This window comes from Coregonus clupeaformis, chromosome 24 (assembly GCF_020615455.1).
Source record: "Coregonus clupeaformis isolate EN_2021a chromosome 24, ASM2061545v1, whole genome shotgun sequence".
Taxonomy (NCBI): domain Eukaryota; kingdom Metazoa; phylum Chordata; class Actinopteri; order Salmoniformes; family Salmonidae; genus Coregonus; species Coregonus clupeaformis.
In genome coordinates this window covers 11,563,452-11,579,414 of record NC_059215.1, presented here as the reverse complement: position 1 = coordinate 11,579,414, position 15,963 = coordinate 11,563,452, and the positions used below count along the sequence as shown (strand labels likewise).

Here is a 15,963-nt window from a genome sequence, read left to right as displayed (position 1 = left end):
GGGCAGTGTGAGCAGGACCAGCGGTGTCATTTGACTTAATAAATGAGGATCGGATGTCGTCAACCTTCTTTTCAAAATGGTTGACGAAGGCATCCACAGAGAGGGAGGAGGAGGATTCAGCAGGGTGGAGAAGGTGGCAAAGAGCCTCCTAGGGTTAGAGGAAGAGGCTTGACATTTAGAGTGGTAGAAAGTGGCTTTAGCAGCAGAAACAGAGGAAGAGAATGTAGAGAGGAGGGAGTGAAAAGATGACAGGTCCGCAGGGAGTCTAGTTTTCCTCAATTTCCGCACGGCTGCCCGGAGCCCTGTTCTGTGAGCTCGCAATGAGTCGTCAAGCCATGGAGCAGGAGGGGAGGACCGAGCCGGCCGGGAGGATAGGGGACATAGAGAGTCAAAAGATGCAAAAAGGGAGGAGAGGAGGGTTGAGGAGGCAGAATCAGGAGATCAGAGGGAGAAGGATTTAGCAGAGGGAAGAGATGATAGGATGGAAGAGGAGAGTAGCGGGAGAGAGAGAGCGAAGGTTGCGACGGCACATTACCATCTGAGTAGGGGCAGAGTGAGTAGTGTTGGAGGAGAGCGAGAGAGAAAAGGATACAAAGTAGTGGTCTGAGACTTGGAGGGGAGTTGCAATGAGATTAGTAGAAGAACAGCATCTAGTAAAGATGAGGTCAAGCGTATTCCCTGCCTTGTGAGTAGGGGGGGATGGTGAGAGGGTGAGGTCAAAAGAGGAAAGGAGTGGAAAGAAGGAGGCAGAGAGAAATGAGTCAAAGGCAGACGTAGGGAGGTTAAAGTCACTCAGAACTGTGAGGGGTGAGCCATCCTCAGGAAAGGAGCTTATCAAGGCGTCAAGGTCATTGATGAACTGTAACTCAGTAAAGTTGTTGCATTTTTGTTCAGTGTATATTTCCCTTGAAAAAGTGATGCTGAATGTAAAAACACTTCTCAACTTACCCCATTCTCCCCTACTACAGAAATAAAGGTACTGTATTAAGGTCTCACCAACTCTCTTCAGTCTCACCAAATATATTACACACGCAAGATCACAGGGGGCGCCACTTGTTCAGTTTTAGCAGACCTTATACTTTGGTACATTCACAGATAGATTATTAGAAGCAATTGCTATTATGCGTCTTCAGTGTTGGGGAAGCTACATTTTACATTTACATTTTAGTCATTTAGCAGCTCTTATCCAGAGTGACTTACAGTTAGTGAATGCATACATTATTATTATTTAATTTTTTCATACTGGCCCCCCGTGGGAATCGAACCCACAACCCTCAAAACACCATGCTCTACCAACTGAGCTGCATCCCTGCTGGCCATTCCCTCCCCTACCCTGGGCCAATTGTGCGCAACCCCATGGGTCTCCCGGTCACGGCCGGCTACGACAGAGCCTGGATACGAACCAGGATCTCTAGTGGCACAGCTAGCACTACGATGCAGTGCATTAGACCACTGCGCCACTTGGGAGACTGTTTCCCAGATAGTTTACCAAGCTACCAATTACTTTACATTGAAATAAGTTAAGCTACACTAAAGCTACCCTTAAATATAGTTTACTTAACTAAAGTTACTTTGAAAAAGTAGTTCACTACATCTAAACTACTTCATGAAAATTTTTAATATGTAAATCTGAAATGTCAATGACTCCAAATTACAAGAACAGATCACTTTGGGGTAATATGGTAACAACAATGTGTAATTTAGCCTATTTAACACAACTATGTTTCTGGTGAGAATTGTGCAGGTCTGATGCTGGAAAATAAAGGAAATTGTCTACTTCACCCATATTTTATTTTAGCAAAAAAAGTAGTTTGTAGTTCAACTAGTTAGCTACACCACTACATGGCAAAAAAGTAATTAACTACAGAAAACAGTACCTAGATTTCAATTTAGTTCAACTACCACCAAGCTACTGCTAAATGTAGTTTACTTACTAGCTGAACTACATGTAGTTAACTACTCCCAAACACTGAGCTTCTTGCAATGACTAAATATCTAGGCCTAGTTCATGACAGCCCTGCCACTGACCCATTTTGTTCTACTAATCTGATCATTTATCATAATTTAAACAGCTGTAGTCTATGTTATTCTGTCTTTGTCTTAAACCGAGACAATTCTCTTTCAGAAATGTATGCTTATTGTTTAGACTTGAGAACGTAGGCTATATAGGCAATGGCTTTTCTCAGGCATGTGAAACGTTTTGCACACTTCACAAGCAGTTGAACCATTTAGCAGAATAAGATGTTTATTTTCCCAATGTGATTTATCGTCACCAGCTGTGGCTAGCAAAACGAAAGAACCCACGTTTTATCTGAAAATGCTAATTTCTTGGCACATTCGTTTTTGCCTACGTGCATGAAATGCCGATCGACAAACAAAAGAAAAAACACTATACGACTGCCATCCAATTGTGTCGCGTGCATCACAGTGCCCGCCTCCCCGGGTACCCGCTTTCGCTTCCAAATTGTGCATGCTGCCCGGACAGAGGCATCAGTGTAGTTTGCTGCGATAGACGTTTCACTCGGATTCTTTTTGTTTATCTTTGTACTTTCTTGATCGGAGCGCTCATAATATGAAGAATATGACGCTGCGAAGGCTTAAAAAAGTCAACTCTAGCAATCCATCTAGTGGAGGTTCGAGCCAGGACGGCATTTACTTTCCGTCCTCAAAGTCAGACAGTTGTAAAACTATGGATTTACCAACTAACTCGGAAGTGTATAATTACAAGACTTTGGCTTACTCTGGTGGAACGTTGCCAAGGAACTTCAGAAAGGTGTGTATACTGTTTAACTTTGTCACATTGTAACTTGCACTTGCTCCTTCAATCAAGTAGTCTAGCATAATAGACACATCAATGAAAGCACATAATTTCAGTTAGGCAAATACAGTGTCACTTGCCCGTAAGGTACAGAGTACAGAGGCCAGCGGGATACGCTCAATATTTGAATATGGATGTTTCTTGTTTCCTCGTGGCTTCTCACACATTGAACACATCAATTTATGTCTGTTGTTCATTATGAGTGGAGACATTAGCCTATCGGTGACGAAATTGTATTTAATTAGAAACAGCAATGTGAATATTTGTGACATTTTGTCAGAGCCCCACATGGATGGCCTGTTGCCATGTTGTGCTCACCAACCGTCTGTTCCCCATTTTGATATAAGCTTTGTATAAAAGTTGACACACACACTGAAGCAAAATCTCAAATGGTGTCCACTTGTCACGTACTAATGCTTGCCCCTTCCGACCACACAAACATTATGCTTTATGAGTGCCACACTCCAGACTCGCTCTTGATTCAGTGCAATCCAACCATTTCATAATATCTCTGCATTGGTCCCAAAGAGGATGCTTTGGGACCAAATTAGTTTGGCATTCAATGAGTATTTCTAGGTATGCAAACATAATGTACTGAGGCAGAACATGGCCTCACAAGGAACAGTGCTGTCTTTACTAGTGAATTAACATGGCCAAGCATCATCATAATCTGAGAATGTACTGTGATGTAGACTGGTAAAACGGTTATCATGGGAAGCTGTAGCAGTTTGTGTGTGTGTGACAACAGCATCAGTTGTCCCAGTTCTGTAGTGTTACTGTACTGTAATAGGAGGCCAGCCAGAGTTATGTAGAGGTCTCCTTCGTACATCTCACATCATCATCTGGAGCCTAGGACCACAACAGGGCATTGTGCAGGGGACCCTGCTCTGCTCCTACCAACCCCATGGGTCTCTCTCTCTCTTGGTACTTGGGAATAAATGAAGTCATTGAGAGGGGCCCGGGACAATTCTGGGAGTGTTAAAAAAAATAAGTAACATTTTACTACCCAATGAGGCAGTGACACAAAGTGCCCTTTCATAGGGGCAACATTTAAAATCATTGAGGTAGAACAGAGGTGAATTGATTGTAGTGTAGGCTAAATACGGTAAGGGATGTAGTGTAAGAGATACTTGTAGTTTACACTAAGTAAAGTGGAGGTTGGGTGGGTCTCCCAAAGTCCGAATTTGGTTTGGGGTTTCCCTCAATGCAGGGATTGTGGCAAGAGGCCGAAGGCTCCAGTCCATACACACGTCTTGTTTGTCTACAGTCTGAATATAACCTGTAGAAATAGGGAGATATTTTTGACTGTTATCAGAAATAACAGACACACACAGTTTGGTTTGATCAGCAGTCTGGGCATCACAAGTCAGTGGACTCCGATGTAGAGAATTAAATATACAGTGGGGAAAAAAAGTATTTAGTCAGCCACCAATTGTGCATGTTCTCCCACTTAAAAAGATGAGAGAGGCCTGTAATTTTCATCATAGGTACATGTCAACTATGACAGACAAATTGCGGGGGGGAAATCCAGAAAATCACATTGTAGGATTTTTAATGAATTTATTTGCAAATTATGGTGGAAAATAAGTATTTGGTCACCTACAAACAAGCAAGATTTCTGGCTCTCACAGACCTGTAACTTCTTCTTTAAGAGGCTCCTCTGTCCTCCACTCGTTACCTGTATTAATGGCACCTGTTTGAACTTGTTATCAGTATAAAAGACACCTGTCCACAACCTCAAACAGTCACACTCCAAACTCCACTATGGCCAAGACCAAAGAGCTGTCAAAGGACACCAGAAACAAAATTGTAGACCTGCACCAGGCTGGGAAGACTGAATCTGCAATAGGTAAGCAGCTTGGTTTGAAGAAATCAACTGTGGGAGCAATTATTAGGAAATGGAAGACATACAAGACCACTGATAATCTCCCTCGATCTGGGGCTCCACGCAAGATCTCACCCCGTGGGGTCAAAATGATCACAAGAACGGTGAGCAAAAATCCCAGAACCACACGGGGGACCTAGTGAATGACCTGCAGAGAGCTGGGACCAAAGTAACAAAGCCTACCATCAGTAACACACTATGCCGCCAGGGACTCAAATCCTGCAGTGCCAGACGTGTCCCCCTGCTTAAGCCAGTACATGTCCAGGCCCGTCTGAAGTTTGCTAGAGTGCATTTGGATGATCCAGAAGAGGATTGGGAGAATGTCATATGGTCAGATGAAACCAAAATATAACTTTTTTGGTAAAAACTCAACTCAGTCGTGTTTGGAGGACAGAGAATGCTGAGTTGCATCCAAAGAACACCATACCTACTGTGAAGCATGGGGGTGGAAACATCATGCTTTGGGGCTGTTTTTCTGCAAAGGGACCAGGACGACTGATCCGTGTAAAGGAAAGAATGAATGGGGCCATGTATCGTGAGATTTTAAGTGAAAACCTCCTTCCATCAGCAAGGGCATTGAAGAGGAAACGTGGCTGGGTCTTTCAGCATGACAATGATCCCAAACACACCGCCCGGGCAACGAAGGAGTGGCTTCGTAAGAAGCATTTCAAGGTCCTGGAGTGGCCTAGCCAGTCTCCAGATCTCAACCCCATAGAAAATCTTTGGAGGGAGTTGAAAGTCCGTGTTGCCCAGCGACAGCCCCAAAACATCACTGCTCTAGAGGAGATCTGCATGGAGGAATGGGCCAAAATACCAGCAACAGTGTGTGAAAACCTTGTGAAGACTTACAGAAAACGTTTGACCTGTGTCATTGCCAACAAAGGGTATATAACAAAGTATTGAGAAACTTTTGTTATTGACCAAATACTTATTTTCCACCATAATTTGCAAATAAATTCATTAAAAATCCTACAATGTGATTTTCTGGAGAGAAAAAAAATCTCATTTTGTCTGTCATAGTTGACGTGTACCTATGATGAAAATTACAGGCCTCTCTCATCTTTTTAAGTGGGAGAACATGTACAATTGGTGGCTGACTAAATACTTTTTTCCCCCACTGTAGATGTCCAAAACGTCTCCTGTGTCTAAATAGGGTAAACCGAGAGCAGACAGTCAGACACAGACATACTGGTTTTTATCTGTAATGGTTTCTTACCAATGTTTAGGCTCAGTAGCTTAAACGCAAACATAGACACTATATACACACACAACATGCCTCAGGAGGACTTGGTGGACAAGACACATGAGCGAGAGTTTGAGGTGTGTCCTGCAAACCTGGCTTACGTACGTAGGAAGAAAATCCCCGTTGCGTGCAGTGTGATTTCTGTTTGAACATTTAAATGCCTAATTTTGGTTGTTTGTTATTTCATGTCTGTCATGTTTTGTCATCACAGAATGGTGGGCTGCAGAAGTGGAAGCCCCTGACTCAGACCCCAGAGCCACGGAGGTAAGCCAAACAGTCATCTCTCCCCCTGGCAACAGTTACAGGACACATCTGCCTTTCTGTCACTTCTCACTCTTGACTGTGGTGGAGGGACGCATATGTTGTACACAGAATGCCAGAACAGCATTACTAAACCCTTTCATTCACAACAGACCCAAGTGATACGTGTTAACAAAATTACAGTGGGCTGCTTTCAGAGTAATTTGAGTAGGCCTCTGCGTTCAGCTTTTGGGAAAATTGAATGTAGTGAGTTATAGAAATTCAGCAGTACAGTAGCCTTTTGTATTTGTGGTTATTACTATTTACGGAGTGACTTCGCTGGACCCCTCTTCCCGACAGCTAAAGGTCCGATGCTTCTGTACTTTACGCGCAGTTTCTGCTCTACTTGTTTTTTTTCTACTACATTTTTTTCCAGAGGGACAGGGCGGTTACCTACGGATCCTACTATTTGACATTCTAATGTATTATGCATTTGTATGTAATTTATAGATGCTGTTTTGATGTAACTGAATGCCTCGATGTCTGTCTGCCTGCTTTATATAGCAAGCCACGGCCACTGTCTGTAGGAGCAAACCATTTTCGTGAACGGGGTGGTGTACCTAATAAAACTGGCCACTGAGTGTATAGTACATGGTCTACCAATATTGTGTACTGGACCCCACCTATGGCATCAAGTATCCAGCCCACAGTGCCGTCCCCTCCGCAAACCAAGATCCTGTAATCCTTCAGATTTCTGAAGAAGCACAGCCTGAAACACAGATGTGTTATTATGTTGGGGGGGATTTTATCATCCCTGCCTAAATGAAAACAACCTTTTCACTATTTCAATACTGGTTTGTTTTTGCTCAAAACATTTTAGAGTTCAGTTTAACTGTGAGTGTATTACACAGCTAGGTATCATGATGTCCATCATCATCCATGGGATTTTTGCAGAGAAAAAATGTATAGTGCAGATAACCCAGAAAGGTATTATCTGGAGATAGTATCTATGGAGAGGACTCCATTACACTCTTGCTATTTCATTGTATAGAATTTTCTGTGAGAATGAGCTACAGTGCCTTCAGAAAGTATTCACATCCCTTGACTTTTTCCACATTTTGTTGTGTTACAGCTTGAAGTTAAAATGGATTCAAATTAGCTTTCTTGTCACTGGCCTACACACAATACCCCATAATGTCAAAGTGGAATTATATCTTTCGAAATTAACACATTCATTCAAATGACAAGCTGAAATGTATTGTCAGTAAGTATTCAACCCCTTTGTTATGGCAAGCCTAAATAAGTAAATGTGCTTACCGAGTCACATAATAAGTTGCGTGGACTCACTCTGTGTACAATAATAGTGTTTACCTTGATTTTTGAATGACTACCTCATCTCTGTACCCCACACATACAATTATCTGTAAGGTCCCTTAGTCGAGCAGTGAATTACAAGCACAGATTCACCCACAAAGACCAAGGAGGTTTTTCAATGCCTTGCAAAGAAGGGCACATATTGGTAGATGGGTAAAAATGGACATTGAATATCCCTTTGAGCATGGTGAAGTTATTAATTACACTTTGGATGGTGTATCAATACAACCAGTCACTACAAAGATACACAGGCGTCCTTCCTAACTCAGTTTCCGGAGAGGAAGGAAACCGCTTAGGGATTTCACCATGAGGCCAATGGTGACTTTAAAACAGAGTTTAATGGCTATGATAGAACTGAGGATGGACCAACAACATTGTAGTTACTCCACAGTACTAACCTAATTGACAGAGTGCAAAGAAAGAAAAAGCTTTTACAGAATAAAAATATTCCAAAACGTAGATCCTGTTTGCAGCAAGGCAGTAAAGTAATACTGCAAAGAATGTGGCAAAGCAATTAACTTTTTGTCCTGAATACAAAGTGATGTACCACTCTCCATATTTTCAAGCATAATGGTGGCTGCATCATGTTATGGGTATGCTTGTAATCGTTAAGGACTGGGAAGCTTTTCAGGATAAAAAAATTAACGGAATGGAGCTAAGTACAGGCAAAATCCTACAGGGAAAACCTGGTTCAGTCTGCTTTCTACCAGACACTGGGAGATTAATTCACCTTTCAGCAGGACAATGACCTAAAACACAAGGCCAAATATACGCTGGAGTTGCTTACCAAGAAGACAGTGAAGGTTCCTGAGTGGCCAAGTTACAGTTTTGACTTAATCTATGGCAAGACCTGAAAATGGTAGTCTAGCAATGATCAACAACCAATTTGACAGATTTTGAAGAATTTTGAAAAGAATAATGGGCAAATGTTGCACAATCCAGGTGTGGAAAGCTCTTAGAGACTTACCCAGAAAGACTCCGCTGTAATCGCTGCCAAAGGTACTTCTACAAAGTATTGACTCAGGGGTGTGAATACTTATGTAAATTAGGTATTTCTGTATTACAGTTTCAATAAATTAGCATAAATGTATACAAAAATGTTTTCACTTTATCGTTGTGTGTAGATGCCCATTCTTTTTTATGTAATCCATTTTGAATTCAGGTTGTAACAACAACAACAACATCAACAACCTTATGAAAAATGTATGCACTCACTAACTGTAAGTCGCTCTGGATAAGAGCGTCTGCTAAATGACTAAAATGTAAATGAATAAGTCAAGGGGTATGAATACTTTCTGAAGGCACTGTATGTGCACCAGGTGGTGATGTCGCCAGTCACAATTCACTTGTGGCTGAAAACTGTAAGTAAATGAAAACCAATATCAAACTAATTTAATCATATCCCCATTTTTATCTTGTGTTTTAGGAAAGTTGTCCTGGAGAAGAAGAATGAGGAGACGTTTGGCTTTGAGATTCAGGTAAGAGGTTTATTGACGTGGGGGGTGGTATGGTACGGGGGATTTTTGAGCGTCATTTAACAGGATTTTCCTGCTCTCTTATGTTCACATTAACGCTGATGAGATTGCACCCTCCAACCATGTGGATGATTTCACCCCATCAAATAAGATTTAGAGTGGAGTGTGTGCATGTGTTGAAAGCGTCAAAGGTCACAGAGAGAAATGTATCCGTGAGCCTCATACTCGCAATATAAGGCTTTGATGTGTCCCATGACTTGAGATGAGAGAAGGCGGTTTTCTAGCTGTTTTCTTTCGGGTCCATTTTCAAAGTGGCGTGGTTTTGTAAAATGTTCTCACGCTGCTGCGTGTCGTGTCAGACCGGCTACTATATTCCGATCCCTCGAGGACACTGTTAACAGTCAGACTTCTGCCCTCTTTATCTGTCAGAGCTCCCTCTCTGTCCCCGCAGCGCTTCTTCACAATGCACCACTTGTTGTCAGACAGCCTTATCTCTAAAGAGAGGACACCGGCCAATGTAAGGGCCATGAAAATTATCAGTACTGCTTATATTTAGTGTTGGGATGGAGGTCCCTCCTTTCCTGCCTGGCCTTGTTCTTTAGGAAGTGAGGCCAGAGCCCAGAGACTGAAGAGATGGATGGCTTTCGGATCCTGTGCTTTTTCCATCATGTCGCTGGACTTCACCAGGCAGTCACCAGTTCTCCTATTCCTTTAGCTTGGGGTGCTGAGAGGATAATGTCAGTATCAACTATGTAAATGAATAGTTGGATTGGGATTTGCATCTCTAGGGTCATTTGCATGTTCGGTTTCTGTGGAAGGCCCATGGGTCTGGTAAGGAAGGGAGAATGCTCACGTTATTTCACGTAGATGAGCATCATACAGAAACGTGTTTCTAGATGGCTGGTTGTACACCCGAGTAGATGGCATTTGACTTGATTTACTGACTGTGCAATTGCCATTTTGTCACTGTCACCTAATGTCTCAACAGACAAGCATGTCAGGGAAAGCTCTGAGTTTAAACGCCACCTCGGGATAACACTCAGTCAGACAGCAGTGGAATGTTGAATGATGTGATTCACTTGACAAGACAACTTAAGGGGAAGTCTGGCTGTGGTTGTTTGTCATATTTGCCTCCAAGACAATCAATCTAAGGAAGATCGTCAACAAAATGGTGATGGTGTGAAAAATGTTTGCGTGTCAGTTTCGGTCCTAACAGTGTTGGTTTACCTTTATCTCTCTGCAGTATGAGGAAAGAGAATGGTGGTTAATGTCACTGGTAAACTGTACGAGAATTTGTCTGATTGTTCTAACCAAATTTGTTGATAAAGGTCCTAGCTCATGAAGAGACTGCTTTTAACATCCTTTTTATGACGGACATTGATAGAGGGCTGTATTCGTTTTTGATTAACCACGCAAGGGAAATGGGGCTTCTTTTTTGCATATTAACTGATTTGATCCCTCTTCCGTCTGCATCTCTGTTCGAGGTTATTGTCTGTCTTGCTGCTTCATTGTCAGCCAATGTTATCTAATCTGCTGTGTAGAACTGGGTTTGTCTGACAGTCCTCACCAGTCAGGCCTTCAGATGCAGACTACAATCTCAGAAGCACATAGTTTAATATCACAAATATTCATAAATACTTTGGAAGAGATGCCCTAGGCTCCCCTGTACCATGGACTGTCTTCAAAGTTTCAAATGCCTTTGTCTGTTATGTAGCAAGGCCTGGCACTTCAGGTATAGACCTCAGGTATACTGTGTGTAAAGAGAAATTACTCAGCGTTTCTGAAGGGAAATTACCAATGATTTTGAACACGATGCAATGTTTCTGATAATTGTTAACAGAATTTATCCATGTCTTGCACCTAATTGTTCCTAAGAATATATTTATTTGAATGAAAAGCTGTCTAGCCAAAATAATAATTGTTATCCATTATCCTAATTTCCTTCTTCCAGACATATGGGCTGCACCACCAGGACCAGAACTCTGTGGAGATGTGCACATTTGTGTGCAAGGTTCACGACGACAGCCCTGCCCAACAAGCCGGACTCAAAGTTGGTAAGTGGAACTGAAAACCCCGGTTCATTAGGGACTTTTGAACAGTATTTAAGGGCATTTGACACATACATGACCTGCCTTTGCTGAAAAAAGACCTCGGGGGAAGAATGAAGAACAGGTGGTTTTGATACAGTCCCTTGTTTGCCAGCCAGGTGTGGGTAGCTGTCCCTAAGTAAACACGTGCACAAATGAGTTTCAGTCGGCTGTTTAGGGATGTACAAATACAAACAGAAAATGTGCCTAGTCATTTTCCAGTCAACAAACACTATAGGAAGAGATTATTTCAGCAAACATCATGCAGGTCAACTCCCTTGTCTCTGTTGCCGCCTTGCCGGATACAATAACTCAAATGCATACAATGACTTGGCCAATTCTATTTTCATATATTTTTTTGTATTTCATAAATTGCTCTATTTCCTCTTTAGTCTGTAACATTATTTCTCTAAAATACCTCAGACAGAAGCCTTTGCCAATCTTGTTAAAAAAAAAAATTATACTGCCCATTATATCAGAAACAATAGGGGAAGTGAAAGAAGAAATGGTATATTCTCACATTTAATTTCTCTAAACCTGATACCACAGTATTTATTAGTCTCAGAGAGCGAAGGAGCACTAGAGGCAGGGCCAAATTAAACCAGGCCTAGACAGACTTCTCTACCCATCTGAAACTAATAACAAACAATCTAATAAACTTGCAATACTTTAACAATAACAGATAGAGTAACACCAAAATGCTTGAACAATATTTTTCAGGCCGTCTTGAAATTAGGAAAAGTGGGTAACAACAGCACGTGTGCCAAGTGGCCTGCTGTGACCACACAGCCAGGGTTTAGACTAGAACCAGTGTCTGTATCACACATGGGCTGCTGGAGAATCCACCAACAAAGTGCTTTTGATTGCTCCATAAACCACAGACACTAGCGGGATCAAACCAGTCTCAGCAGACCACAGCTATGATAAAACCACACTGGAATTAACTGGGTCTGTTTTGTTAACATGCATGTTGTTTGTGTGCACAGGGGACACCATCGCTAGTGTGAACGAGACCTCCGTGGACGGATTTCTACACAAGGAGATTGTTCAGCTAATCAGGGCCTCTGGGAACTCCATTGGGTAAGCAGATCAGAGTTCAATGGCAAAGAGAACTGGACTGGTTGTCGATGGTAACAGAACTTAATTGCTCCACTTTTTGTATTGACCTTAGTCAGATCGGTCTATAAAGAGTTCCTTGTGTTCTATGACAATTTTTTGATACTTTTTAGTGTCGTTTTGATACTGATACATCTTTGATCTTCTTGCTTGAGCAATGTTGCAGTCCAAAGTACAAAATCACACAGAATTGATAATGGAGTCATTATCTATTGACTGAGAAACAGGTTAGTATTTTTCGTCATGAATCTTGTTGTGGAGCCAGCTCTGCAGTGGTCACTAGCTGGCACAGCCACAAAGTCATACAATCTGATTTTAAATCTAAGCTTAAACACACTGCTAACCTTAATGCCTAACCCTAAATCAAGACCATGAATGTTTACAATATAGCCAATTTTGACTTTGCAGCTGGCCTATCTAAGAGGAAATTGCTCAGTTCTGCCTCCAGGACAAGACTCATGACAATAAACGTCAACCTGCGACTGAGAATGGGAATACTAATTAAATAATAATAATATGCCATTTAGCAGACGCTTTTATCCAAAGCGACTTACAGTCATGCGTGCATACATTTTTGTGTATGGGTGGTCCCGGGGATCGAACCCACTACCTTGGCGTTACAAGCGCCGTGCTCTACCAGCTGAGCTACAGAGGACCACCAATTAATGACTCACTCTGTAAATATTGTGTGGTGACTCCTGAGAGATATATACTGGAGAAATGTAATATCTTTTAAATAGCTTCCATGCAATCAATGTGTCATGGATGTACTCTAAACAATTATTGTTTGCACACCAAAGTTGCCTAGAAGCAAGTCATTACCCTTTTTTTAATATGCAGAATTAACTTGCACAGTGTTAAATTGGAACCATACTCTTGCTCTCTTTGTCTGCTTGTAAAAGATGAAAGGCCTATTAGAATCGGGCCCCATTTATAATCTCAGAAGGCAGCTCTATAAGCAGTGAAGTTAACCACACAAAAGGCCCAGTGCAGGCCTCATCTTACTATAGACTTCATCTAATTATTCTCGCCTCTAGAAAATATATAGGCCTAGTGAACTATTAACAGAGAGCTTGTATCAGCCCAATAAAAACAAGAGGTGCACCAGTTGCCACAGTCGAGTGGGTGTCTTGAAACGTGATACCTTCTGAAGCTTTCCCCCCTACCTGCAAACTGTTGAGCCTAGACTTGCATGTTAGGGTCTCCTATATAAGAGCCTTTTTCACAGCTACTTCTGAAGTTCCTCTCTGTTCTTAATTGGGTCCAGAGTATGCTGTGAATCCTTACTCTCCTTTTTTTGTGGCTCTCTAGCCTTCCTGTGTCTGAAGTAACAACATTGCTCTGTCTTTCCTTAGGCTGGAGACGGTATACAGCGACTCCATTCGAAAAGCAGAACTGGAGGCCAGGCTTCAGTATCTAAAGGTGAATATCTCTTCCTCTTCCCCTCTGTAGCAAACCTGTGGTTCTGCTTGCTTCTACAGTTCAACATAAATGGGTATCCGGGGGGTGTGACAACGACCATAAGAGTTGACTATACAGCACAAACAGATCTGGGACCAGGCAAGTGTTTCACTGGGATCAGTCTGACAGTGTAGTGAAAAGCCTATAGCCAGCAAGTGCAGTGCTCTCACCAGACCAATCCCTTTCCCACATCTCCCTCCTGTTTCATGACTAGCGCCTGCAGTGCACTTACATAATGCTGTGTGAGCACAGTGAATGAGAGTACATTTACATTTTAGTCATTTAGCAGATGCTCTTATCCAGAGCGACTTACAGTTAGTGAGTGCATACATTTTTTCATACTGGCCCCCAGTGGGAATCGAACCCACAACGCTGGCGTTGCAAGCGCCATGCTCTACCAACTGAGCTACACGGGGCCCGTGTAGAGTAGACAGTTATATTCTTACATTACACTTGGCTGGTAAAAAAGACACTTTTAATGTGTGAAGATAAGTGGCTTTCCTCAAGGCTGCTGTCCCGAAGTTCCTCCATCAGTGCTACAGACTGAAATCACACAAATTGTCACCTTTTCTAAATTTGATGTATTTTCTTTCATCAGCAAACCCTACATGAGAAATGGGATGAATACAGATCTTTGATGATGCAAGAGCAGAGGCTGGTTCATGGTAAGTCATTCATTTATGTTGATGTATATGATCTCAGGTAAATTCATTTGAAGTAAATTTAAGATGTGTGCTAAACCAGTGATGTCCATTGTAACACTCTTTCCCGGTGTCTTCTAGGCATAGTGATGAGTGATGCTGCGATCTGTGAGTCCCTGGAGTCTGCGGGGGTGTACGGTAGTCTGGGTGCCCCGAGTCCGGCCGCCCTGCGTGCCCTCCGCTGCACCGGCAGCACCAGCAGCAGCGCCAGCCACCTGAGTGCCACCACGGAGGAGGACCCACTCTACCAGACCTGTCTGTTCCAGAGGCAGGGTGACCACCTCAACGATGCCAACGGTGACCTCACTAGCAGCACAGAGAAAGACAAACAGAAACCGGAACAGGAGAAGCCTCCACAGGGTAAGCAGAGACTGATCCGCCCTGCCAGTGAGCTCTTCACCTCAGCCAAGACCCACCTGACCCGCAGCTCCAGCACACGCAGCTACCTGAGGGCCTCCAACAACAACTCTTCATCAACACCAGGGGAGAAAGCACAATCGGGAGGGTTCAGCTCGCTACAGAGGAAACCCAAACAGAAGAGCTTCCGCCGACACCTCCTCAAGTTCATCCCTGGACTGAACAGAGCAATGGAGGAGGAGGAGAGCAAGCTCTGAGAACTAAACGGACTAAACACCCGAAGAACTGGAGAGTCTTTCTGACCCAAAGACTTAACATTGCCTCTGACTCAACCTAACAACCAAAGATTTCAACTAGTGCCACAGAGAGTAAAAAGAGAGACACATTTGGTCTCAATCTGTCCAGTCATACCTTTGTACTTGTTCAGATGACTACACATTTGACCCAGCGGAACCAATGGTCCTTTGTGTTCTGAAGCACACTCCAATTTGAGGAGACACCTGTACATACTGTACCTTGGTTACTGTTTCTATAGTTCATAAGTTATTTATTTATTTTTGATTAGTTTGACCTATGTACAGAATGAAGGATTTTGTTTTTGTGTTTTAATTTAGTTTTGTCATCATGACAGTTGAAAATAAATGCCCCATATCTTCACATACAACTTTTTGTAAGAGACATTTGTTACTGTTTTTCTACCAGTTTGATCTGGTGTTCTCTTGCTGAAAATATCTAAAAATAAATGTGTGGCATTTTGATTAGCCTTCCTTGTTGTTTTATTTTGGGCATTTAATAATGAAGACTTTGTTCTTTGGAGTACATTGTGACTGTCTACTCCACAGCTGTTCTAAGAAGTTGCAGTTGATCTATCACTCTCAACCGTGAAGGCATTATATATATATATATACACACACACAGTGAGGGGAAAAAAGTATTTGATCCCTGCTGATTTTGTACGTTTGCCCACTGACAAAGAAATGATCAGTCTATAATTTTAATGGTAGGTTTATTTGAACAGTGAGAGACAGAATAACAACAACAAAATCCAGAAAAACGCATGTCAAAAATGTTATAAATTGATTAGCATTTTAATGAGGGAAATAAGTATATAATATACAGTTGAAGTCGGAAGTTTACATACACTTAGGTTGGAGTCATTAAAACTCATTTTTCAACCACTCCACAAATTTCTTGTTAACAAACGAT

The 15,963-nt window shown here is 42.2% G+C and overlaps 1 protein-coding gene across 1 annotated transcript; it reads left to right on the top strand.

Annotated features, from left to right (window-relative positions):
* The first annotated feature begins 2,440 nt into the window (after positions 1 to 2,440).
* Positions 2,441 to 15,515, top strand: LOC121538034 (general receptor for phosphoinositides 1-associated scaffold protein). Its single transcript, XM_041845773.2, has 8 exons — positions 2,441 to 2,773; positions 6,158 to 6,210; positions 8,987 to 9,038; positions 10,987 to 11,089; positions 12,109 to 12,202; positions 13,594 to 13,660; positions 14,298 to 14,364; positions 14,482 to 15,515. The coding sequence occupies exons 1-8, from the start codon at positions 2,573 to 2,575 to the stop codon at positions 15,012 to 15,014; spliced, it is 1,170 nt and encodes a 389-aa protein (XP_041701707.2). The 5' UTR covers positions 2,441 to 2,572; the 3' UTR covers positions 15,015 to 15,515.
* Positions 15,516 to 15,963: the final 448 nt, after the last annotated feature.